Source organism: Ambystoma mexicanum, chromosome 5p (assembly GCF_040938575.1).
Source record: "Ambystoma mexicanum isolate Mex_15411 chromosome 5p, UKY_AmexF1_1, whole genome shotgun sequence".
Taxonomy (NCBI): domain Eukaryota; kingdom Metazoa; phylum Chordata; class Amphibia; order Caudata; family Ambystomatidae; genus Ambystoma; species Ambystoma mexicanum.
In genome coordinates, this window is record NC_090930.1 from 1,059,784,345 (window position 1) to 1,059,810,464 (window position 26,120).

The 26,120-nt window shown below is 46.5% G+C and overlaps 1 protein-coding gene across 2 annotated transcripts in view; it reads right to left on the minus strand.

Annotated features, from left to right (window-relative positions):
- Positions 1–265: 265 nt before the first annotated feature.
- The window catches only part of DTNBP1 (dystrobrevin binding protein 1), a 1,092,536-nt gene continuing 1,066,681 nt past the window's right edge, over positions 266–26,120 (minus strand). For both annotated transcript variants that reach the window (XM_069613561.1, XM_069613562.1), the window contains 2 exons: positions 5,022–5,162; positions 266–771 (listed from right to left, as the gene is read on the minus strand). In XM_069613561.1, the coding sequence (XP_069469662.1) occupies positions 518–771; positions 5,022–5,162 (395 nt within the window). In that variant the 3' untranslated portion in view covers positions 266–517. The remainder of the gene's footprint in view (positions 772–5,021; positions 5,163–26,120) is intronic.

Here is a 26,120-nt window from a genome sequence, read left to right on the forward strand (position 1 = left end):
TTCTTAGTAGGGCAGTGGGGAGAGTTCAGATCCCCAAACCTGTCCTCTGAAGGCACACTACAATTGTCCCCGGGTTATGTGACATGGATGAAGGTAGGGTTTCCAGAGGCTCTGCCCATGCCATCCCAGGCCCATCATCCACTGGCTCAGGGGGTCACCATTTTGGCAGTCCCCAGAACCATACAGGGGACTTCATCACAATGTATATATTCAATATATTGATTAGATCAATTCTCATGAGCAAAACTCTGTACATGACAAAGAATAACTTACAAAAATCTACTTTATTTTGATAATGGAAGCCCAATGTGTTTCAGAGGCAATTATTGTATTGTACACCAAATCCCATTCATAACTGAAAGTTTTGTAGAAAATCCTCATATCAGGAAACAGAAACACATCTGTCTAACTTGGCGGTTAGCTGATAAATTCACACATACTTTAAGTTCTTCATTCTCTCAAGGTCCAAGCTTTCACAAAAAAGTCTAATCCATTCTTATTGGTTCAATGACAGCATTTACACAGTTTGAGAGTCACTTTCATCGCTGAAGTCAGAATTCACATTTGCAATAGTGCTGACGACAGCTAGTGCTGTGTCGACATGCACTTCCTCCTCATCAGACTGAATTATGGGTGTTCCGCCTTCGTCGCTCGCTTCATAGCTGGGTGTGTCGGTTTTGTTGGATGACAACGAAGAAAGTTTCTGTCTCAACTCTAGCTGGCTGGGAACCTTGATGGTAATTTCCTCCTGACAGTTTTCCAAGTCAGGCCCTTTAAAAAACAAGAAACAAAAACACAACAAAATCATTAAAATATTTATCAATCCATAATAAATACAATTTGTTAATTCCAGCTAAACAGTATAAAAAGCCTGAAAAACAAGTAAATATAGTTAACACAACTACTGTGAGAGATGTGTCCCCATTTATTTATTTCGCCATTGTAGATGGAATCATGTAAATATTGAAAGGCGCATTGTATAACAAATAATATACTTCAACACAAAAGAGGTCATATTTGTGTCTTCCCGTCACCACCCAGACCACTATCATTTAATAGAGCAAATGTAGTTTGTAACTTTTTCCCCAACTAAATGAACTGCTTTACATTCCACTGAAGGCACTTCTGGTCTTTTTCTCAAACTGCCCTTAGCCCTGGAGTTCGTTAATATGACCGCCCTGGAATGGATGCATAGGACGGAGAAGCTGCAGACAGTTTCAGGAAGCCATCTGTGTTTTAGTATAAAACATTTCAAATAAACCACGTGCATAATTATAGTTACATTTTTATAATAGTGACATATATATGAGGACATTTGGATATGTTTTTCCTCTGGAACAAAAATGTGTATATATATACAGAAATATATATATTTATATTTGAACGCCATTAATTCAATTGTGACGGGTCTAGGGAATTCGTCCCTTCTCAAGGGGGAGCCACCCTATTTGGGACTAGGGAGGTGAGCCTGCAACACTTTAAAACCCCCTAGAGGACGGGGCAAACAGGATTTCACTGGAGGTGACTGCCCCCGTATCTCATATGAGACAAGGAAATACTCAGGTAAAGATTTAATTACATCTCCCTTGAAAGCAGAGTCACAAATATTTGTTGGTTTTATGGAGATTGAACAGTATAATAATGTGCAGGGCCCTTTAAAAATGCATTGCTTGGTTCCTAATCCCGCTCTATCAAATTCTGTGCTTAAAGAGCAGAACCAATGGTGTCAACTCTGCCGTTCGGAACATAAGAGAGCTGAGGTCCATGCGGAGAGAGGGAGAGCCAACTTGAGGGCATGAAGAGGGAGCTTGAGCGCAGAGGAGACATTTGATTCTGGAAGCAGGGCCACACAGTCAGTGTGGTAGGCAGAGAGATTCTGGAGTCTGCCAAATGCTGCAGACCACAGAAGGCGGAGATCCCACCAAACGCATAATCGCTGAGCAAGTGAGAGACTCAGCTGCCAAAGACACAGCATACCAGCGTTCAGTAGCTCAAACACCTAAATCCTGTCCGTACCAGGCAGGAGGAAAAGCAGCAGAAGACCTGTGTGCGAAGATGTGGGCCCCGCAGCAACCAGAGAAGCCGCCTCTCCTGAAGAGCTCCAGCGCAGAGAACCAGGTGCATGGCATATGGAAAGGAGCAAGAGGAGGGCAGTGAGGAACCGAAATTCCCCCACAAGGGGATGACAGCAATACAAGGTCTAGGCCATCTGAGATGCAGCAGAATAACCCATGCAGTGCTGAACCACAAAATACCCCACGAGGGGCTGAGAGCAATACTGAAGTCATATTTTCATACGCAAGTTTATGTTGCCTTGGTTATTAGTGATAGGGTTTGATACAATGATAGATTGGGTACGGACAGAGGACTGAGCACCAGTTTATTTTTAAGCTTAGGGAAAACCATCATTCTAGACGTAGGGATAGATAGGTTAGGCCTTCTTTCCTTTAATAAAAATTCTATATTCAAACCAGGTCTTCCTGTCCGTCTCCTATATATGACGCCACAGTATGTATGGGTGACTTCAGACAATGTTTAGAATTAAGGGTGTAGCAATACATCCAGTGGGCCACTCGTAGCATGTGTTTTGTGAATAAGAAATATATTTTTGCATTTTGGATCCATACTGCATGGGCGTCCCTTCCTGGGGACGGGAGACGGAACCTTTTTCACCTGAAAAAAAACCTTCTTCCCCTTTACATTTAGAGGCGCGCAGGGGTGCGGCCCTGGGAGCATGCGCTACCCTGACTCCGCCCCCCAGGCACCACACCTCCGTCCCCATTGACGTATTTAACATTGCCTAATGTCAGCAGTATTATTAGGGGGGGAGGATGGAGGGACGTATGGAGGAAAGGGGACTAAGAGTATGTTAGGCACTACGGTGAGTAACTTATAATTACTCTTATTTCCCATCCCCTTTCTTCCATACTCCATGTGCGATTATAACTGAATGTAGCCCCAGGGTGGAGAGGAGAACCTCCTTAAGAAAACAGATTTCTTAGAACCGCCTGTCTGAAAGCCTCGTCTTAGAGCCAGCATCAGGATGCTGCAAGGCTCACCATAGCCCCGTTTTCCTTGATATAGAATACCTTTGGAATGGGTAGGGCTAGTGATTTCTTTTTAATGGATCCTAAATCCTTAAGTTCTTTGGCAAGAGTAGCGGCTGCTTTGCCTTTTGGGTCATTGAACCCTAGATTTAGATCTCCAAATAGGAGAGGTTTGGTGGAGCTTTTGATGTTGTCGCTGAGTAAGTGAATGAGGTGTCTCTGAAAATCTAATGGGAGGCCTTGGGGGGCGATATAAGACGTGAACGTTGATGGTGCTATTGGGGGATAATGAGAGTTTGGCAGACAGGATGTCTGAATTGCCCAACCATGGGTGACTGTTCAGTCTGAGGGATAGGGCTTCCTTGGAGACAATGGCTACTCCACCTCCTTTGCGGGATGGTCTGTCTTGTCTGAGGATATTATATACCTGGTTGGAGTGCTAGGGAATGGTAGGGTGTGATGCTTCATGTAACCAAGTTTCAGTGATAGCCAGTAGGTCGAGGTTATGGCTAGATAGATCATTTATTTCCAAGGCATGGGCAGGAAGGGAACAAACGCTCGGAAGGGCACATTTGAGATGTGGCGTTGGCACAGTTTTTATCACTAAAAGTGTGGGGGCAAGGCTGTAGCTGACTACTATGACCTTAATGTTACAACTAATATTTTACAACTAATATGTGCTTGTCACTATGGGGAAGAACAGAAGACTTCATATAGGAATATATGAAGAGTAATGCACAAGGGAATTTTTTTCTTGAGCCGGGTGGGGCTGGAGGAAGGCACAGCGCATGCATAACAAACATGTCAGGCGATACATTGCAACAGGTTAAGGAAGCAACACATAATTGAGGTGACACATGGTCCAATTCTTCGGATCAAACCTGATCCTCTATATATATGGTTCAAGGTGGCGATCTCTGGATTACTAACACCCCCATGACTTGGGTAAAGGCATGGTTTTGAAGAACTATTAAGAGACATAAAGGCTTCAATTAGACCACAAAAAGTAAAGGCTATCTCTTAAGTCCAATGGTGTCAGGATGATGTGGCAACAGAAATGATTGCAAGTGTCTTACAAAAAGAAATAGTTCCATTTGGTGAGCTCCCAAATTACTCAGAATGACTATTATTATAGTACCCCACAAAGCTTTCTTTGATTCTTCTTGGTTCATTCTTCTCCTTGGTTAGGTTCTAGGCTCTGATATTATAACCCTTTGACCGCAAGTTGTCTTCCTAGGGTCTGGACATGTAAACACAGCAAAACAGCAAGCAGGTAAGAAGTTGTGATTCCCCCTGGCCCTACAGCACTTGAAAATGATTACCAGCAAGAGTTTTCTTAACCTCTGGTGGCGTCCTTTTCCAGAGTGAAGTGATTATAACCCATAAAATAAGGGCTTAAATTCTAGCCTAGAGTCCACTAATATGGCGATACGCGAGTAACGGTATCTTCAAATACATACAAAGTAAATTTATTATGGCTGGAGCAGTACATGAATGTGTACAAAGCAGGGTGTAATGCTTTTATACCTTGACTTACCGCTCAGGCCCATTTTCAATTGCTTTCATGGTGGGGAACGGGCATGAAGCAGAGTTATCATCTTTGTCATTATATCCTCCTCTGTCTTGAAAGTACAATTAATTTTAAGCATGCATGAGATGTTCATGTAGGTGCAAAGAGAATGGATTCCTACCATACAAATTGTATTGGAAATGTTGTCTGCAAAGCCTAATTTGTAGGCATTTCCATTTTTACAAAATGGAGAGTAAAAGCGAAGAATAAATACAATTTTGCCAGGTTTCACTCTACGTTTTTAAACTCTGCTTTGTAAATGTATAATGTTGCATGCAGGGGACCCAGGAGCACCTACGCCTAATGCAGACATTATACAATAAGTTCAGTTGTACATGCCACAGTCTCCAAAATGGAGTACACATAGAAAAACCAAATAAGAACATCACTGAGCCATACTTTACCTAGGCATGGGGACAACACCGCTTTGTCTTCTCCGGAATTCAGGAATACATCTAATGCTTCTTGATCAGACATGTCCATTAGATCCATTTGCTCCAGCATATCCACATTTACCTCCATGGATGACATGCTTCCTATGGGTTCTTCAGGGAGAGAGAAACAATGCATTTATTTACACTGTAAATAAAAAGGGCGTTGTACATTACATTGTAAAAAGTTACACAGAAGATTACATTCCTGGTAATTCAGGTACTCTGAAGGCCTTGGTCATCAGTCTTCCAAACATGTTGGTAGCTCTGTTGCTCATCCTCACTGGATGCGGTTCAAAGATGTGATGGCTTTATGGGCATACAAATGTCTGCAAGCAAAACTATATCTCCTTCTGTGCGTCCCACATGGCTCTACCTCAGTTTCAACATTTTCAGGTGCATGAAAGCACAAGAGAACTGACCATGGTAGCTGGGGTGACTGGATGTGTATTGTGAAAGAAGCCTCAGGTCTAAAAGTACCTAAATCATTAATATTTCCTCCTGCGGTCCCCTCTTTCTCAGCAGATTGCAAAAGATTTCACAATATTTCACAAACAGACTTTCTTGAGCAGGAGACAACATACGGGTAAATAGAATAGAAATCAAAAGCACAACAGACATTCTGGCCACAAAAAGCATAATGCCTGTAAAAAGTATACACAATGTAATGCTTGCAGAAGGAAAAAGATGAATACTACTCTACTGTCCGTAAGGGTGTAGAAGAAGGAAGCTGACACAAGTAGCATTGTGGTTGACAAAGACTTATTTTCATCAAAAGAAACCCTCACTATCCCTATCTTCTAAGAGGGGTTTCCCCGTCCCAAACTAATACTAAAAATGGGCTGTCAGAATGGCAGTTGAAATTAACCTACTCCACCGTCCTGTGTCATAACAAACTTCTATCCCTTACACTACAACTAAAGATTAAGTCAACAGAAAAGTTCCTTCTCCGGGAGAATAACTCCCTTCTCCTGGCAGTTAGGTAAATGTTCTTTGGTAAAATGAATGCCAGGGGGAATGACTCCCTTCCCCTGGCTTGTAGTTCCAACAAACCTTTACACCAGTCAACCTTATGGACCAGGAGAATGTCTCCTTTCTCCTGGTATTGGTTCATCAACTCCAATATAGTTCACACAAAAGTCTGGGGGAATGACTTCCTTCCCCTGACGTCTTTTGTTCAAAAGAACTTTCAGTTTCTCCAACTTTCAGAACCAGGAGAATTACTCCCTACTCTTGGTAGTGGTTCACTCACCTCAATATAGTTCCAACCAAAACCAGGGGGAATGACTCCCTTCGCCGGACGTCTCTTGATCAAAACGTCTTTCAGTTTCTTTCAACTTTCAGAACCAGTAGAATGACTCCCTTCTGCTGGTATTGGCAAAGTCCCAAGTCCTTCTCGGGCCTTAGTGGACTCTTCCCTGCCACTGCTACTCAATATACTTGCTTTAGGGTCCCAGACTGTTCCGCGTTGGTCAGTGGGTTTGCTGCTGCAACTGCGACGAGGAAGTTCTCCTCCGTTGCTAAATTATTATTTTATTGACTTATTTAGTTTATTACAAACATTTTTTGCCACATTCCTATAGCAAATTCATTATTATCAACATAAAACCAATCAAGTAAATCATAAGATCAATCACACAAGTAATTCTTTAGTTTTTTCCTTTATAAAGAGATTCACACCAGTTCTCGGCATCCAGCTTGTGTTTCTCATAAATTATTCTGTAGAGATATATTGTTCTTAAGTCTCTCAGATTAGGGCAAAACAGGGTAAAGTGTTGCAAGAATTCACTTGTAACCTTGCAGTATCTGCACGTGTTGCTGTCCGCATTATACCTGTATCTCCTTAATACAACTTTTGTGTGTAAAATGTTCAACCAGAATGTTAGGAATAGATCTCAGTGTTTCCTATTAGGGAATTTTCTCAGGTATTGCGGATTCAGATTAGGGGCACCAAATGTATTCTTTGATAGCATGTGGAGAATCGATTTTGTCCTTTGCTGATCCGTTTCCCTCCAGTCATCAACCCATAACAGTTTCTTCACTTGCATGGGATTGTTATTCAATGTTTCAGTGGTTGTACCAAGATTCTGCAAATGGTAAAGCACTGGTGAATCCACATGTTCAAAACTCATTCATATTTGCCTCTTTTGTTTTTGAGCACCTCGAAATGGGGAGGACACCTTGGTATATTCATCTTTTGAAAGAGAGATAGAACATTCCAGGTAGCTCTCATGTGTAGGGATGTCAAGCCTGCTACATGGCGAAAGGTTGATATGGGCAGGGATGTCGGTAGATGTAAAACCTTTTTACAGAACCATCCTTCAAGATAGTCCCAGATTTCCCACTTGAGACCCAAGCAATTCTCAACTCTGTAGATTAGAGTTTATTGTTGGCAGAAGGGAAAACGATCCAAGTTTTTGCTCTATCATTCTCCCTTGAGTGGTTAGCTGCTTTACTTTCCCTTTTAAGCATTCCAGCCACGGAGTCTCGCCTTTGCTTGTGTTTATGATGCAGCCAAGATATTTTATTGCTTTTGATGGCCGTAGGCGTTTTCCATTTTACATCCAGCTGGTGTTCTTTCCCTTCTTTGATATACCAGACCCAAATAACATTATCGCTGATTTTGCTTCATTTATTTTCATGGAGTTCTGGGCCATGTACTCTTGGACTAGATTTAACTTCCGTTGCAGATCAAGTGGCGTTTGATCTAATAACACAAGATCGTCTGCGTTGAGCAGTCAGCCGATTTCTATTCCATTTATTCTCGGTCGGAATGTGGGCCCTTTTGATAATGGAATTTTGATGTATTGAATAAAGAAGTTAAAGAGAACCGAAGCAAGGGGGCAGCCTCGTTTCAAATCTTTAAAGTTTTGGATTGTTTGAGACAATGTTCCTGCTTGATCCAGTTTAATTTGTATCGATGTTGCTGTGTAGAGGTCTTTAATTGCAGCAAGCAGATCATCAGGGCAACCTTGGAGTTCCAGTTTCTGCCACAACTGGTTTCGATGCACGTTGTCAAAGGCTTGCTTTAAGTCTATGCAAGCAAGGTAGATTTTTCCCCCTCCTGTTGTTGCTCATGCTTTTAATACGTTGATTAGAAATAGATTTAGGTTGCAGCCGACCTCCTTCACAAAGCCGGTCTGTCATTTGTCAAAGCTGTTCGGTTTTATGTCCCATTCATTGAAACATTTCAGTAGGATAGTAGCAAACATTTTTTCCAAAATATCTAGGAGCGCTATCGGTATATACTTTGATGGAAAACCATTCTATCTCCCTTTTTGAAAATCAAGACTATTATGGCTGCTTTGCAAGATGTTGGGACTTTTCTACTGACTATGATTTTCTGAAACAAAACCATGCAAAAGTCAGCCCATTCTTCTGGCGCCTCTGTTGTCATATAAACTAGTATTCTGAAGGGTACCTGGTTACTGCCTTGCTCTGCCCAGGTTGGTACAATAGTATCAAAAAACGAATGAGCAAGGTCAGGTCAATCTCTGCTGAAGAGTAACTACTGCTACACCCTGAGTGGGTGACCCCTCGTGTGGGTGGTCACAGAATTCTCATGAAACTGTTTTTCTGCACAAAAGGGTTTTATTTTGAAGTGCAGTGGTGTAGTAATACACTGGTATTTTTAAAGAAACATAGGGCATTCAAATTTGAAGACATACAAAGTGTAGTACCGAAGTACGAATGATCAAGTAGTCAATATTTGAGACATAAACTTGTTCAGTTTGTTCATTCTCTATAGATTCCTTGGGAAGGAAGCTTAGAGAATTCAGTGGAATCATAAACAGATGGGGGGCCCATAGAGTGTGGGCACAATCAAGAGTTGAACAACAACATATAATACATAAAATTACCAGTGTATTACTACACCACTGCACTTCAAAATAAAACCCTTTTGTGCAGAAAAACAGTTTCATGAGAATTCTGTGACCACCCACACGAGGGGTCACCCACTCAGGGTGTAGCAGTGGTTACTCTTCAGCAGAGATTGACCTGACCTTGCTCATTTGTTTTTTGATGCCTCTGTTGTCATTGCATTAGTTAGGCCATCCGGCACTGGTGCATGGGAGCTGCTCGCTCTTTGGATTATCGACAGGTTTTCACCCAAGTCTAATTCAATGTCTCATGAATGGCCATTTTTGTCAACAGCTGAGGTTTGTTTTGGAGATGAGCTTTTAAACAGTTTCTTGAAATGCCGAATACAGGTTTCTTCTGCAATAGGGTTCGCATGGCGCACTGCTTGCGATGATTCAAGTTAATTTAGAATTTGCCATAAATTCGTACTGTTTTTCTTCGTGAGAGCCTGTAGGACGCGCTCTGCATCATTTTGGATAATTATCCTTTTATGTGATTTTATCCAATTATGGTACGTTTGTTTTCTTTTCCTTATCAGTTATCTTTGTTTGGTTTTTTTTCTCAACCTCCGCAGATCTTTGTTGAGGAGTTTCTTTTGTGCTGCTACTTTGCAGCCATACATGTGAATTTGTTTATGCGTCGGGTGGGAATCTGTTGGTTTAAATTCTCTAAAGGCTATAAATGCTTTTCCATATTCAACTTCCTTGCCCGTCTTCTCTTCCCAAGTTGACAAGGCCCTAGCTAGGTTTGGAATTTCACTCGTTGAAATTTGCAGTCGATTTCGTCCATCCGCTACATTTACTACTTGATTCTATCTCTTTCTATTTGCTTTCCGCAAACTTTTGCATTGTAGGACGACGGGATTGTGGTCACTGAAATCACTATGGATCACATTCAAGGCTTGTATTTCGGGTAGAAGATTCCTTGACACGAAGATATAGTCCAGTGTTGCTTGGAGTGGTCCATTCCCCCATGTAGCAAGACCCGGGATGTCTCCATTCGTCTGCCCGTTTAGCATGTGAATGTCTCAGTTTGACGTTTCCTTAAACCATTCTTTCCTTCTCTTGATCTTTGAGAGGCTTTCAGTTCGACTATAAGTCAAACAGTCGATATTTAGACCTCCACAAATCACCACTGTTGTATTATTGATGGTACTGTGTACTTTGTCCACCCATTCAGTAACTATGTCCACGGAAAAACGGCACTCTTCTGCTTCCGGGTTCCAATAAAGTTTGAACAAGATCAACATACCTATGGTCTTTTTGGGGCTTGCCTCTAATTGCAGGATCACAGTTTCAATATATGGGTTTGGATTGATGGATTTGATTACATGCAGGCCCCGGCCATTTTTAATGATCATGAGTAACACAGAAGTTGGTCTTCCTCAAAGTCCTTTTTGCGCCTGGTTTAGATAAAGAGTGCATCCATCCAACAAGGGTGTTTCAGTGTGCCAAGACTCTTGTATGCACATTATATCAGTCACTGTAATGGTGGGATCCAGATTTTGAAAATGATGCAAGAAACCTCGGGTATTCCAAGATCCTATTACCAGATCCTTGTCTTTTGACGGGGTTTGGCTCTATTCATGTTTACTTGAGCCAAAAGCCTTGGCGAGCCACACCCAGGATTCATCCTCTTTAGTTATTGAAGTCAACTTCTTTAGTCTGGTGTGCGATCTTTCCGTTCTTGTGTGGCATATTATTTCCCTTGACAGTAATTTGTATCTGGTTGTTGTTGGTTTTTGCGTCCATCACTACTCTTGACATTGTGACCTCTGAGTCAGCTTTACAAACCCCTTTAAGAAAGGATCTTGACGGCTGATACCTTCTGCGTGGGATTCTGACATGATATGATTGGTTATTTAGAACGTGCTTAATACCCAGAGGTTTCTAAGCGTGGACACAGGGATCAAACCGCTGTTGCTCCGTGACGTTTTGCTTCCAAGGTGAGCACATTGCCCCTGAGCTATCCCAGCGTTCTGCAAAGAAGCTTGTTCTTTTTTCATTTGCAGGGGGTTGCTCATTCTCTCTTCTACTGACATCGAAGCCCAATAGTCATAAATCATCACTTGTTTCCAAGAGCAAGGAACTCTGCGAGGTGGAACCCACGTGTAGATTGACTCTCTCGTTCTTTGATTCATTGACAAAATCCACAATCTTGATATCGTCTGAGTTTTGGGATATTGTGGAGGAGACTGCTCCTAAAATTCGTTCGAGATGGATGATTGGGCCACATGTTTTCATTATTAGGGCCTCAATTTGTGCTCTCTCTGATTGTGTCGCAGGGTTTCATTGTCTCTCATCATACCACCCAGTTCTGTGCAGTTTGGTGGTTGCAGCGATCATTCTGTGCTTTCTTGATTAATTTCTCCATGATTGGTTCGGCTTTGGGCGAACCGCTTCCCGTTGAAATTTCTTGATGTGGATGTCTGGATCTTGCTCTTTTATCTGCCATTGTCAGAAAGGGTGGAGAGGGGCACGATACAGCTGGGCATGGGAGGTCAAGGGCAGCATTTCCTGTAGAGCAAGGTGCAAAGGTTGGCATGTCTCCTACAGCTTTCGGCTCTGTTGTAGATTTTTGTGCCTTGATTGTATTGCTCATCAATGTTATGATGTCTAGGGATTTGTTCACAACCACAGTGTTTGAAGTGGGTGGTAGATTTCTTTCAGGAGGCACTTACACTGTCATTATCGGCTGCTCTAGTGCAACAGATTCGCTAGTCGCTGAGTCTATGAAGTGCATTACTGATCTCTGTGTCGATCCCCTTGGGCAATTAAGATCTTGGATGTTTTGAGGTGGAACTCCACCAGCCAGATGTGTTGGAGTCTGTTTCATGGCCCTTGCTGCGATTTCACGAACTCCCTCCAAGAATATCATTTTATCACTCTTTGCATCGCGTGCAGGAGGGATTTAAGTATTACTCCCATCCATCTTTCTCTCGTGCCTTTTTCTCTTTCATGGATTCGATTGGTGCTTCTACATAGATCAATTTGGAATTCATGAGCGCTAGAAGCGTGGTTTGGTCTCAAGTTGTCATTTAGAGATTCATACATATTTAAGTACAGTGCCAAGGCGATATTGACTGATGACATTATGTTCGCCTGTAGATGAGTGGTCCAGTTTGGTTCACAATTTTTCATCGATGGGGAATTGGCTCGCTTCCCTGAATATAGAGGTTTCCTTTGAGGTGGACCGGTTTTCTTATTCTTTGACACAAAGTTTTCCCCGGAAGAGTCACTTTCTGTTGATGAGGAGTCATTTGAGCATTCTTTCCTTTGTTTATTATCGTTGTTGATATTGATATTTTATTTGTATCGCGCTCATACACAAGTGTTTCCGAGCGCGACGAGGCGGGGGAGTCGAACAAGGGAGAACAAAAACAACAATCTTATGTTGTATTTTTGTCTTTTTATTTGAACATCTCTATTTTTTGGGGGGACCACCGGTGACTGGGCCATGTTCGAATGCTCTTGCCTCTTAGATAAACTTTTTTGTTTTTTTGTTGGAATATCTATCAGTAAATCAGTGTTGCTGTTTAGGGCCACATTTGGTCGTTCCATTGATTTGTCATTTGAGTCCTTCACCAGACTCAGGGCCAGTTGCACAATATCTTTAGTGAACTGCACTGCCACGGCCAGGTCTTTTACCACTTCTCTGATGGATAGGGTGGCTTCAAGATCGTCATCTGTGCTTTCAAGATGATTTTCTTAGTTTAATTCAGTGTGGATTGGAACAGGGCAAAGTGTGCTTTTATCACTATCGACACAGTTTAACCACTGGGCTCCTAGCCGGCTTGTCAAGGTGTTTTGCTCTTTCATGAGGGGAGCAACTGGCTGACTCTGGGAGAAAGCCAGACTGCAAACGTCTTTGGCAGCACAGCCATCAACGGACATACCTACTGCCTTTGCAGTTTGTTGTTTTTTACTTTCTGGTGGGTCTTGATGATCACCCACGGGTATAGTGGAAGGCATGAGAAGTATCTCAGGTAGTGTTTCCAGGGCATCATGCACATCCTGCAAAGGGTGCCAAGTTGATTCACCGGGGTCTTGGGCGGAGCGTGTACCATCGCTCTGAAGCATTCGCGTTGAAATTTGAATCACACAGAAAGCTCCCAAATGAGCTCATCGGATAGGTCATTCCAGTTTGCAGGTGATTCTGTGTTGTTTTTTTTATCAGAAATCTTGGCTGCACCAGGGTGCAGTGACACTTTGCTTTTGCAGCAGCTCACAGGATCAGCCATCATAGATCTGCGGCCCTTGATTTGGAAGGTACGGCGGGTGCGCGTATGAGTGCTTCTGCTACTTGGGCTTTTTACAGAACTTGTTTCGGATGTACACATACAATACAGTCAAGGCCTCAGGGGTAAAGCGGGGGAATCTTTATCTGCATGCAGATTAAGACGTACCTGTTGGTGAGTCCGTGGATGGCATCCCTCAACTGCCGGCGGGTCCAAACACCTCAAAGTCTCCACCGGCTCCATGCGGCAAACACTCACAACACTACTCGTCTGGAGTGTGGTTTTTAAAGCCGCCACCTTCTTGCTGAATAGTGATAGAAAACACACTCTGTTGCAGGAGAAGCAGTGAGTCACCAGGAGGCACCAGGACAACACTCGGCAAACGCTCTGCGATGATCCGCATCCGGAGTGTGGTTTTTAAAGCCGCTGCCTTCTTGCTAAATAGTGAAGATAGCAAACAGACTCTCAATGACAGTCTGTAACAGGTGAAGCAGCAAGTCACCAGGAGGCACCAGGACAACACTTGGCAAACACTCCACGACGCTCTGCGTCCAGAGTGTGGTTTTTAAAGCAGCCGCCTTCTTGCTGAAAAAAAAAACACTCTCTCACTGACAGTCTGTAACAGGTGAATCAGGGAGTCACCAGGACAACACGCGGCAAACACTGCGCTCACAATACTTGTGTTTGGGTCCCAGACCCTTCTTTGGTGGTCAGTGGGCTTGTTGCAGCCACTCCAGTGGGGAAGTTCTCCTCTGATGCTCGATGTGTCCTTCCCAGTAGTTACTAAAGTTACTCACTGTAGTGACTAGAGTACTCATAGTCCTTAGTCCCCTTTCCTCCATCCTTGTGGAGCATCTCCCAACATGGGGACGGCACCGGAACCTTTGGCAGTGAAAAATGAGCTACCCCTTTAAGTTTAGCATAGCGCGCAGACCTGGGCGTGAGAATGCCCTCGAGGCCCCACCTGCCAGTGCCTCACCACAGTCCCCTTTTTATATAACTGATGCTTGAATACAAATTTAGCCCCTGGCATACAAGCGGGGGAAGGTGGGTGGGACGTATGGATGAAAGGGGACTAAGGGCTATGAGTACTCTAGTCATTAAAGTGAGTAACTTTAATTACTCACACGTCCCATTCCCTTTCCTCCATCCGTGTGGGTGATTCCACCGAACAAGACAAATGGGTGGAGCTGTGACAACCTGCCTCCTGCTTAAGAAGAAAAAAGGTTTTTCAGAACCACCTGAAAGAACTCTGCATCCCGCCTGGAGCTGGTGACCAAACGCAGACGCAGTGGCCCACATAATGACTTCCCATGAAAGGCGAGAGCCGTAGCCATGGCCCTGACTGCGTAGGCATGAATCCCCAGGGAACAGTCTTATCCACAGCCATGTAATCCTCCGAAATGGCCTGGAACATCCACTGGGCTATGGAGGCCTTGGAAGCTTGGGTGCCAGGAGCCGAGCCCCCGAAGGTGACGAACAATGTCTCTGATTTTCAGAAAGATCTTGTCGGGAGAGGTAGAACTTAAGCACTTTTCTCAAGTCCAGGGAATGCAACGTCCTTTTAGACTCCAACTGCTGCTTCGGGAAGAACACCGGCAGGCAAATTTCCTGGTTCAAGTGGAACAGAGACCACCTTGGGCAAGAAGCTTGGATGAGTGTGCACAATTACCTTGTGGTTGTTGAAGGTGGTGAAGGGCTTGCATGACGACAGCGCCTGCAGCTCACTGACTCTGTGCGCAGAGGTGAGCGTCACCAGTCTGATGTCCAACAACACCATGGCTCAAACGGTTTACGCTGTAAGGCCACAGACACCACGTTGAGGTCCCAGACGGGGTAGGGCCTATACACCGGAGGAAACAGCCTGGACAAGCCCTTGAGGTGGGCCTTAACCACCGGGTTGGCCACAGAAAAGGTGTGATCCGGTGAGTTCTTGTAGGCCACAATGGCTGCCAAGAAGGTGCGACAGGTATCAACCTGAATGCTAGACCGAGCCAGGTGTGCAGCAAAAGACAGCAAGTCAACCAGGGAGCAAGTGAGGGTTTTCCAGCTCCTTCTTGCTAGTACAGTGGCATAACCAGGTCCACCTGCTCTCAAACTGAGAGCGCGTGGACGGCCTCCACTATAATCTCCCAGTTGCTGTCTGAAAACTGGGAGTGGGGAAGTCTCAGCTGACCAGGAGCCAGACCAAGAAAGCTGGATAGGAGCCTGGGAGCGTAACTGCAACAGGTCTGAGAACCATACCCTCGACGGCCAGTGGGAGGCAATCAGGATGAGGCTGCAGCCCACCGAGGCTCTAAATTTGCAGAGGGTCTGCTGGAGCAATGAAGGAGAGGAAACGCATAGCACCTGAGGCCGTGCCAGCAGAGCTGCAATGTGTGCCTCAGAGATCCTTGACCCGCCCATGAAGTGAAGAGGGGGCACTTGGAAGTCAGAGGAAATGCGAAGTCCAGATCTGGAAACCCCCATTTCTGGAAGAGGGGCAACAAAAAGTTGAAGTGTAACTCCCATTCATAGGTGTTAAACCCCAGGTGGCTGAGCTTGTCCGCTTCCGCCTTGTGGTTACCCGGGAGATAGACAGCAGAGATCCAGATCCCCTCCGACAGGGCCCACTCACAGATGCACACCACTCCATGCATAGGAGGAGAGAGCTCGTCCTGCCCTGCTTGTTCAAGTAGAACATTGTCATTAAATTGTCGGTTCTGGCCAGAACCGCCATGTCCCTGATGACCGGTAAGAATGCCCTGAGCGCCAGGCCCACCACCCTTATCTCCAGCAGATTGATATGCCGAAGAGCCTCCAAACTAGACCATGCACCGTCAATAGAGCAGCCATCCAGGGTCGTCCCCCAGCCGGTGAGGGAGGAATCAGTCATCCCTACCAGAGTAGGCTCCGGCTGAGAAAAAGGGGTGCTCCCACTGCCACATTGCAGTCCCTAAACCACTGGTGAAGATCCAGGAGGAACGGAGGAATAGGAAGCCTGTCTGACTGCGCCCCAGTTTCCTGGTCACAATTGGCCGCCAGGTGGAGCTGGAGGCGTCTCATCTTGAGACGGGCATGCCGCACTGTGCGCATGCTGGACGCCATCAGGCCCAAAAGGTGCTGGAACCACCATGCCGAGGGGGTTGAGTAGGCCAGAAAGTGCTAAAATCGCCTTCAAAGGGATTGAAGCCTTTCGATCATGGGGAACACCCTTTAAACAGCCGTGTCGAATCGAACTCTGAGGAACACCAGGTCCTGAGAAGGGGTTGCTGCGACTTCCGCGGGTTAAGGGAAAACCCCAGCGGGAGAAGAACATCCGCTAGCAGGAGCGCACCGCCCCGAAGGGCGAGCTGGCCTTCAGTAATCAGTTGTCCAAATAGGGGTATATGTGGTGGCCCTCCAAGCAAAGTAGGCCGGCCACAGAGGAGGAGAAGAAGGTAAAGGGAGGATAGCTCTGTGGCAACACACGGGTCTTGGAAGCATGACCACGGTGAGCAACACAGGTTTGAATCCCGGATCCGCACTTGAAACCAAGCGCGTTATAAATAACGTGCACTTGCACGATCTGAATATACAAGGCCTAGTAGGATCGTTTCACCCTCAACCCCCTTGACTTGTTGTGCTTTGAGACGCATACGTGTATTGGTGAAAAATAATTGACCTATGAAAAATTTTAAAAAAAAGAAAGAGGACTGAAGCCTGTGGAGACTATCGAAAGAATCTAAGGACTCGTGAAATAAGCTTCCAGCTGTCTGCAAAGAGAACCAGCTGGCCCCCCACGGGCAAACTGTGTTACCTGACCGAGACGTCATTGCTTTTTGGCATCTGAGGTGGGAGCGGAGGAGGGGGAGCGAAAAAAGCCCTGCAAAGTCCTCTGCTGCTTCTTCCGGTGGTCGCTGGGGGGGGGGGGGCGTGTCTGGCTGCCACGTACTGTGGTCCCTGAACCCCGTTGGCCGCTGAAGGAGCAGGGTTTGAACTCGGACCTGCCCTCAGTCTCAGGTAAAGACTTTTGCCCCAGCTTTGTCAAGATGGCCAAGGACCTAGCAGTCTGTGTTGAGGTGGTCTTTTTTTGTTAGCTCGTCATCAGTGGACGAATGTAACAGGTCTGTCACTTTGAGCGGAAGGTCTAGAATCCTCTCCTGCAGATCAGGGGAGAATTGTGTGGCGTGCAGCCATGCAGTCCACCCCATCTCGACTCCCAGGCAGATGCTTCTTCTGTTTGCGTCCATGTGGGAGACTGAGGACTCCAGAAGATCCTGCGCAACCATGTGGGCCTCTGCCAGTCCGCTTTGAAGAAGGCCTGGCTCGCCTGGGTAAGGTCTGGCAGAAACTCCCTGATCTCTCACCACAGCTTCTGGTTCGCCACAGCTAGGAGGGCTCAGCGTTAGCCTGTCGCAGGTGCAGCCTGGCGTTGAGGTAACACCACTTGCCGAAATACTCAAAGGCCTTGTCCTCCTTGGAACAACAGCTGGCGGTGGCCCCAGCTGCAGAGGACAAAGAGGAGGGCTTTGAATACAAAGATGCCGCCGCCATGACTGAAGAGTAGTTGAGGCTGGGACGCAAGGAGGACTGGTTCGCCATCCAATAGCCAAAACCGGCTGTCCAGTTTTTTGTTTATTTGGCCGTTGGCCCGAGAATTCTCCCAGGCCTTAGGTAGAGAAAGGACATCTTTCTGAAAGTGGGTGCCCGAGCAGCCCGTGGCGGGCAAGGCCAGGACCTCTGCCAGCACCCCTGCCTCCTCCTGGACCTGCTTCGGATGGGGGACCCTCAAAAACTTAGCACGGCCATCAAGACGGTCATGAAATGCTTTCACTGATGCGGAAGGCTCCTCATCCTGTGTGTCGTCGCCACACCCCTTTTTTGGTGGGCCCCCGTGGTGCGCTCCCAAAGGCGACTGAGCATCGACAGGCGACTGAGGAGGGGGCGGCATTGGTGGCACCAGTGGCGCTGGAGATGGAGGACTTGGAGGCACTAGCAGGAACTGGACCAGAGAGAAAACAGGGGAGGGGGCCTTGGAGGCACAACCTGGTTACTACTTCCTTGAAGTTCTGTTACGCTCACCTGATATCCCCGGGGGCGACTGGAAGGCTCTGAGATCTGGAACCCTGGATGCCTAGTTGCCCAGTGCTGAATAATGAATCTGCAATTACAGAAGGGAGGATTTGTGATAACTGTCTCTAATGGGTGAATCTCCCACCTCCCTCTGACCGATTCCCTTCCCACTGGGTTCTTTTCTCACCCTAGTTATTTGTAGGGTGAGCTATCCGTCCTGCGTTTATTGTGCAGGGGCGCTTGACATTTGTTGGCGAGCTGCCCGAGTTGCTTCACTGGTGCAGTACGCCTTCCTTGGGCCCAGGCCTGCTGTGACCCCGAATCTGCTGGTAGGCAGGTAGGTTTGTTAATTTGAAGTCTTTGTTCTGTTTATGGTGGGAATTCGTTAATTTCTTTATCATATCCTTTTCAGGTGCAAAGGTCTTGATGCTGGCATGCCGGATGGAGAGGCACGTTTCTAGGAAAGGGAAGTGCGAAGCGCAGCGCCATTATTGTCTTTTAAAGCTAACCTGTGTTTTCTTCTTCTTCTCCTCACAGGCCGCTGTGGTGCTGCGAGTGGATGAGAGCGCGATGAAAAACAGGCCCCCGGAATCCGTTAAGGTAAGTACAGCATTGTGAGGTTGTTTAATATTGAAAGCGAACCTGAATATGTCTCTTTTTCCTTTGCCAATGTTGCTGTGGTGCTCCGGATGGAAGCGCGGCGTAGCGCAATGGAATTCAGGTAAGACTGATGGAATTCAATGTTTTGGAAGCGTGCGCGTTCTAATATTGTTTTTCCTTTTCTCGTTATTTTGCAGGTCGCGATGTTCGAGCAGGAGCTGTGGTAGCAGTTCGCCGGAAGTCCTTAAGCTAGTACTCACAGGTGAGTGATGTTTCTTCTTCACTCGGTTTCCGCAGATTGCAGCCCGGTTGAGATGCTGAGTGCTGGATGGTGTTTTCTCAGGTAAGACAGAATAATCTTGTTCTTGTTCTTGCAGGACTACAGGAAGATGCTGAAGACCAGGAGCTGGACACGGTGAGCGTCACGCTGCAGGTTGCAGAATAACGCGAAGCGTGTTTTGCAGTCAGGGTGTGGTTTATATAGCCCAGGTAAAGTAGTACCAGGGAAAGTAGTTCCAGGCCTGCCACACCCAAAACACTAGACCGCATGGCTTGGTTCTTAGAACTAGGCTGTGTGGGTGCTTCCATGTTGGATTTAAAGGCCCATGTACATAAATGGGACCTAGTTTGAACAGCCCTTTCTTCCTACATATGAGCCTGGTGCCAAAGGCACCAGGACTGGCTTCAGGAGCCCTTTTGCAGTGGTTTTAAGGCCCTCAGGGTTCTGGTGGGAGCCTGCTTGTGGCACAACTTGTGCCCCCTCACAGTGGTCATGACAGCTCTTGAGGAGCCCCGACATATGAGGGAAGCACACGAGGGAGAGGAAGCGCTAAAAAAAGCGATCCTCACAGGCTGCAGGGTCACGATGGGGCGCACGCCCCTTCACTGCGCTGGGCCTTCTGTCCTGGTTGAAGTGCCGAGGACCCTGGGAGGGGTACCCAAACAGCTGGGAGGCATATATGTACCCCTGCAGGGACCACCCACCTGGAAGGAAGAGGCCTGGATCCACCTTGTGTCCCCCAATCTGAAGGCGATGGGCCCGCCTGAAGCCTGGAATCGGACAGGCAGCCGCCAGCTGTGCAGGCTCTACCACGTGCTTGTCTGCCATTTTAGGGCCTTGCGCCATGCCCTGGGCGGGAGGGTGCAAAGGGTCCGAACCCCGTGCCGGGTTTGACATAGTCGAGGACTGCTTGCGCCCTAAACCAGAAGCAGAAGTGCTGACCTCGGATATGGCTGCGGTAGGCCCTGACCCCCTCGGCCAGTGAGCCAGAAGTCAGATGGTGCCCTTGTGACACAACCTTGGAAATGGCTCGTTTAGGCTGTGAGCCCTCAACTGGAGAGCTGGTAGTTGTATGGGACTGCGCCTCAGGCTTCCAACTGGATCCAGAGCTCGAAAGCCCCTTGCACCCCAGTTGCGAAGAAGAGCTGGAGCGCCCCTCGGTGGACCGCCCAGAAGAGAACCTGGGCCCCTCGGCTTGGTAGCCGTTAGCCTTAACGGCCTCAGGTTTGCTGCCAATACAAGAGTCCAAGGTACCCTTCCCAGCCGGAGGTCCCGAAAAGGAGTCTCAGTGCTGGGGGGTCTGACATGAGGTCCCGGCGAAGTCCTTTAGATGACCGGATGTGAAGAATGGAAGATCTCTCTCCAGTGGGAAAGGTGATTCTTCAAGGATCAGTGAATCAGTGGTTGGGCCCCAGGCACTCAAGGCAGAGCACATGGGGGTCCAAGGCCGGGAACGACCGATCACAGGATGCGCATCTCTTAAAGTCTACTGCAGCCAACATGTGCCTGGTGAGGCGAGGCACCGAAGGGAGGTAGAAACGAGAAGAAAAAAAGAACAGGGAGCATGCAGAACACTGAAAAATGTTACTGCGTCTAACTGCCAGGTCCGAAACCGTCTGTGTTGAAAAAGGGACAAAGGTGAGGCACCGGAGGGCGGCGCCTTGGGGGCTTTCCGATGCCCAGGGCTGTGACTCTGCGCGCTATGCTAAATTTAAAGGGGAAACTCATTTTTCGCTGCCAAAGGTTCTGGTACTGTCCCCATGATGGCGGATGCCCCACAGGGATGGAGGAAAGGTGGCGGGATGTATGAGTATAACTGTTACTACTGGGTTAGCAGAGAGCCTCTCAAGCCTGCCTATCCTCCCCCGCCCACATGCGTCTCCTCTGGGTCTCTCATACCTCCAGTTACCTTTGTTGGGACGTTGGTATGCCACCAGGCTTCCTGGGACTGGGGTGTGTCTCTCCGGCTCTTCAGACTGCTTTTCTACGCCTCTGCAGCAGTGCGGCAGCTCTGTGCTCTCCTGAACTGCTCAGCCTCTTCCAGTGTCACGTTCGGGTCCGCCAGCTGGACCCACAGAGAACTCCCTAAGGACCTTGCCAGCGTCCTCTGCTCTTCTGCTTGTCTGGTCAGCCGACAGGATTCGAAACTCTCACTCACACCTGCTGCCTATCCCGGCTGAGTTTGACAAAATCTTCAGTCCGTCTTCTTTTCTTATATAATGTTACCAGTCACGCCCTGGTGGATTGTCAAAGTACTTTGTTGTTCTTGATGGATTGATCATCATGCATCCTCTGGGTCATCTCATACCAGTACTAGCACAGTGAGCAATCTTCATGTCTTCTGTGCTCTTCTTCGTCCTGGTACTTTCTGTTTTGGTGGTTTCTCCTACACTACAGAAATACATTAACTTTCTTTTAAGAAGTTTGGCATGGGGGTGGGTGTTAGGTGAGGTTGGGGTGTGACAGCCAACATGCTGTGATCGTCCTTATCCCCAGAGGGGGAAGTCCCTACCTAGGAAGTCCTCCCGCATTATACCACCGCTAGGGGGATTATTGGTTAGCAGCCGCACCTTCCTAGCCTCATGGAAAAGGGCTCCCCCCCATTGGGGAGAAGTGAAGATACCTGGCGAATCATCACATGTCCACAGATTGCCTCCAGAAAGCCAAAGACACTGGCCCTCATTACAAATTTGCCGGTCTGGAATTAACAGTGCCGGTAAAACCGTATTGGCAAATTATGAGTTCTGCGGGCGGGTGCTGGACCGCCTACCAGTTCTGACCTAGCGGGCGGAAAAGCACCCGCCCGCAGAGATGCACGGAACACCAGCACCATTACTACATGGTGCCAGTGTTCCCGCAGTCCCCATGGGACTCCACAAGAATGGGGATTAACAGAATTGCCTGCGCTGGATTTACCAGACCACCGGGCCTGTAATGCCCCGGTAAATCCGGCAAGTCCGGCACCAGTAATTCCCTACAGGTCCGGCGGCACCTTGTAATGAGGGCCACTGACTTGGTATTTGTGCAATAGGGATGCAGCTTCTTGGGAAACAGAACAGAAAATGTTGTAACAATAACAGCAAGAAACGCGAGACATTATTCGTCTATCAATGCTTTAATTGCGTGCCTTTCTACTAAATCAGTTAAATCACAACACTATTGGATTACCGGTACAACGTTCATTCATCACCTGCTTTTTTTCGTGGAGTTTATTGCCGAAATATTTTGGCTGAAAAGAACTCATCGGAAAATATTGGTGGATGTGGGGGGGTGGGTAAGGGCATATAAAGGGCAGGGGTGGTGGGAGGATAGAGAATAAATAAAAGGGAAGGGGGTGTTTGGGTGGGTAACCCTATGCCCCAATAAAAAAAGAAATTCAATGAGTTTTTTCGGCGAAAACATTTCAGCAACAAAATTTTGAAAAAAAATCCAGGTATGAAGGAACATAGAAAATGATTACCAACCCTCTTTTACTGGGTCTACTTATTATTTTGGGTTTTTATTTAGGGTAAACCTAGTTTCAGGGAGCAAATCAGTGCTGTAGTTCAGCAGGGGTTACAGGCATACATTTGATGGTTACAGGGGGAACAGAACTGACAGCATATAATTTATGGCACATCATTTAGGGTAGTGGACAGAGTAAAGACTGCAACAGGGCAATGGCTTGCACAGTACAGTTGTCAGGAGGAATAGTATGTTCTGGGGGTGTACATACCTCTCCTTTCTAGAAAGATATTGCTGGTAACATGACAATGCAGGAAGGTATTCATCATTGTTCATTCTTGGTGTGCTCCGAAAAACCTCTGTTTTTTTCAAATTCAACTTTATTGTGATTCTTCAATAGCGATTCGTACCAGGTCATATTGCCACCTATGGAGTAGTTTAATCGCATGAAGTTTATACTGGCAAGCAACACATCTGGCCCCACTAATGGTCATCCATTTCCACCCCCAAATCTCCTTGCCATTTCCTGCGAAGCGTCTCCGTGCTTCCCCTGCTCACCTCCACTAGCACCTGATATAAAGTCGAGACTAAGCCACTCATTTCCCCTTTCGAGTCCAAGACCTTCTCCAGGGTTGTTAGCTCCCTCCGTATCATATCCTTCCAAGGTTCCCGCAGTAATCACCCCCTTCAACTGTAGGTATGAGAACACTTAAGAGTTTCTCTATTCTCAGCGCTTCCTCCAGTTCAACCAATAAGTTGAAGTGGCCACATTTTCACAACTGACCGATCCTTGTTAGCCCCGCCTCAAACCATGCTGGGACCTATCAGGTTTGGAATCAGGTCCTTCACCCCCAGAACCCACAGATGGCTCAAAGGTGAGGGCCACGTCATCACCCCCCTCATCTCTGGGCCCTTACTACAAATATTCCGAATGACCCTCAAGATAGGATGTTCCCTAATTCTTCTCAGAATACAGTCTCTTGGCACCAAAATCCACTCGCCCACCGTCCCCAGACTCCGATAAAAGTTGTCCAAGCCCACCCACAGGCAGTCCCGCTGGTCCCTCAGATGTGGAACGAGGACCCTACGTTGCGTCGCTTTGTAGTATAGGTATATGTCCAGGAAGCCTACCCCCCTCTGTCCTTCGGGAGCACCAATACCTCGTATGCCACACTGGCTTTTCCCCTGCCAAAGGGATCGCAGAAGTGTGGGATATATCGACCCACTCAGCTGTGCTTTACCACATCACAAAGCTGAATTTGCGCAAGGAAACAGCAAAATGGCTGTGCTGACTCCTGTGCGCGCCAGTACTTCAAAACTGCATTTTTGCAGCAACCAAAAAGATGGTTGCATCATCCTGCCACACACACTTCAGGCAGGATGGAACAGGGGACACAATGCAGAAGCGTGCTAGTGTGATCTGAAACATATAAATGGAGGTAAGTCAAGAGGCAGCATTGCTTTGCTGAAAACCCAATATTCCCCTTCAAAATGAAACCTTTTCCACCCTGTAAAATGCTGTTTGACGCCAGTTCCATCCATTCATTCTGAAACCACTGTGATTGAAAAGGCCCTGCCGTGCCGAGGAGAATTCATTGTGCCTCACCAAAACCGGGCATAATTCCTGGATGACAGTCCCTGTCAAGTTAGCTTTGAAAGAAATCAACAAGGATCTTTATTTTCATTCACTCAGGAACTTAGAACTGTAGCAAACATCAGTAGTTCAAAGGAACTCCAACTATCTGAGCCTGGTCAGTTTCATATATCAGTGTTCAGATAAAACTCCTGTCTTCAAGAAAAATGACTTTGGCTGCAGAGACAGTGTGGAAATCTGATGAAGCTGCCAAAACCGAATCAAAGAAACAAATGTTAGCTTTGCACCACGTGTAAAAAATGGGTTTTTGTAAAAGGAAGAAAAATGAATGCCTGTGTTTTGAAATAGTACACTGATAAATGATAGCTTCACAGTCTTTAGCAATATGAAGGGGTTTGTTACTAGTGAGACTATAATCACATTTGCTATTTATGCAACAGGCTTGTTTAATTCTGGATTTAGGATCAGAAAATCAATGATTTTAAAACCAGGGTGGCTGGTGTTGCAAAGTTGAAAAACAGGTTTTCTGCCAAAAGGGAGGGCTATCTCTCTCAGCAGATCCTGGCAAACCGCTGATTATTATAGGGTGGGACAGACCTTCGTCTCTGCTCGGGCCCAGGACAATGAAACTCCCAGGGAAGGAAGCTGAAGTGTGAGAGACCATAAAACTTCAATAAGGCTGGGAAACCCCCCTTCCTGCTTTGAAGAAAATGCCAGTTGGTATCAGCTGAAAATAAAATAAAAATGATCCAGTGACTCCCATTTGTTTCTAAAGACTATTTCATAAGGAAACTTTAAAGACTTGTACCTCAGCAGCAGAACTTTGTAGAAATGTGGAATTTTCGCAGTGTAAATGTGAATTTGTGATCGTTATTTTAAAACTTGGTAGAATGTATTGACACCTGGTGGACATAAATGGTGATTTATGTTGGATTACAAGAAAAGCAACCACATTTCAAATGTAATATTTTGTACACACATCCTTAATGACAATCCCCACCCTTGTATAAAGTTGTAGAATTTTGAGTACTATAAATCCCATTGAAAAACACGAAGAACTGGTAAAAGAACGAAACAAGGTCGCACAGGCTTGAGGATTGGACTGGACTGTGCTGCACATAATATGTAACCTGCATGGATAATTTGCCAAGAGATTGCAATTGTAGAAATGTATGTTTTTGGCAAAATCAGATTTTCAGTCAAGTAAATGTGGGAGTTTCTGGACATTGTAAACCTCACCTCATAAACCGGACATCATTCCCTTAGAAATCCAACCAGTTGGGAGCAAGGCGGAGACTGGCACCCCTGCCCAATCCAAGTGGTTTAAGGGCGTGCGTAGTTACCCCTACACTTTGATGATGTCATTTTGTATTATAAATAAGGGTCCCTGACAAGACCCTAGACACACACTCTTCCTGATTCCTGCGCTGCATTCCTGTACCAGTCATCTTCCAGACTCCATATCCAAACTACAAGGCCAAGCATTGCTGATCTTACTCCAGGGCCCACTGCAGCACCCAAGCAGTGCTGGCCCATTCCCAGCAAGGAAACCCACTAATCTCCCATTAACAAGGAGAAAACAGTGGTACCTTTGACATCCTGATCCAGATTGGATTGCTGCCACTCACTGCATGCTGCCGCCATCCTGCTACCCTGATGCCCTATCTTATCCAGTGGCCAGAAGTGCTACCCAGTAACCAGTCCATGCCCACCTGCTCCTGTCCTGGTGATTTTGTCCAGCTGTCCTTTGTTAGACCAGACCCATGTGGTGACCAGACCGCTGACTGTCCAAAATCCAAAAACTAGAAAGTGGACTGTGAGTATCAATAGGAACCATAGAAATTCATAGTATACCTTGCCTTGCTTTGTCCCATCCCAATCTCTAAGCTATCCTATTCTGAACCCGATATCTTGTTAAAATTGTCAGCATTATATGTGAAACCCTGCCTTTGATTCTTAGTGTCAGCGCCGATTTTCCCTTCATTTTCGTTTTGCATAGAACATAAGCCATTAGCGATTTCG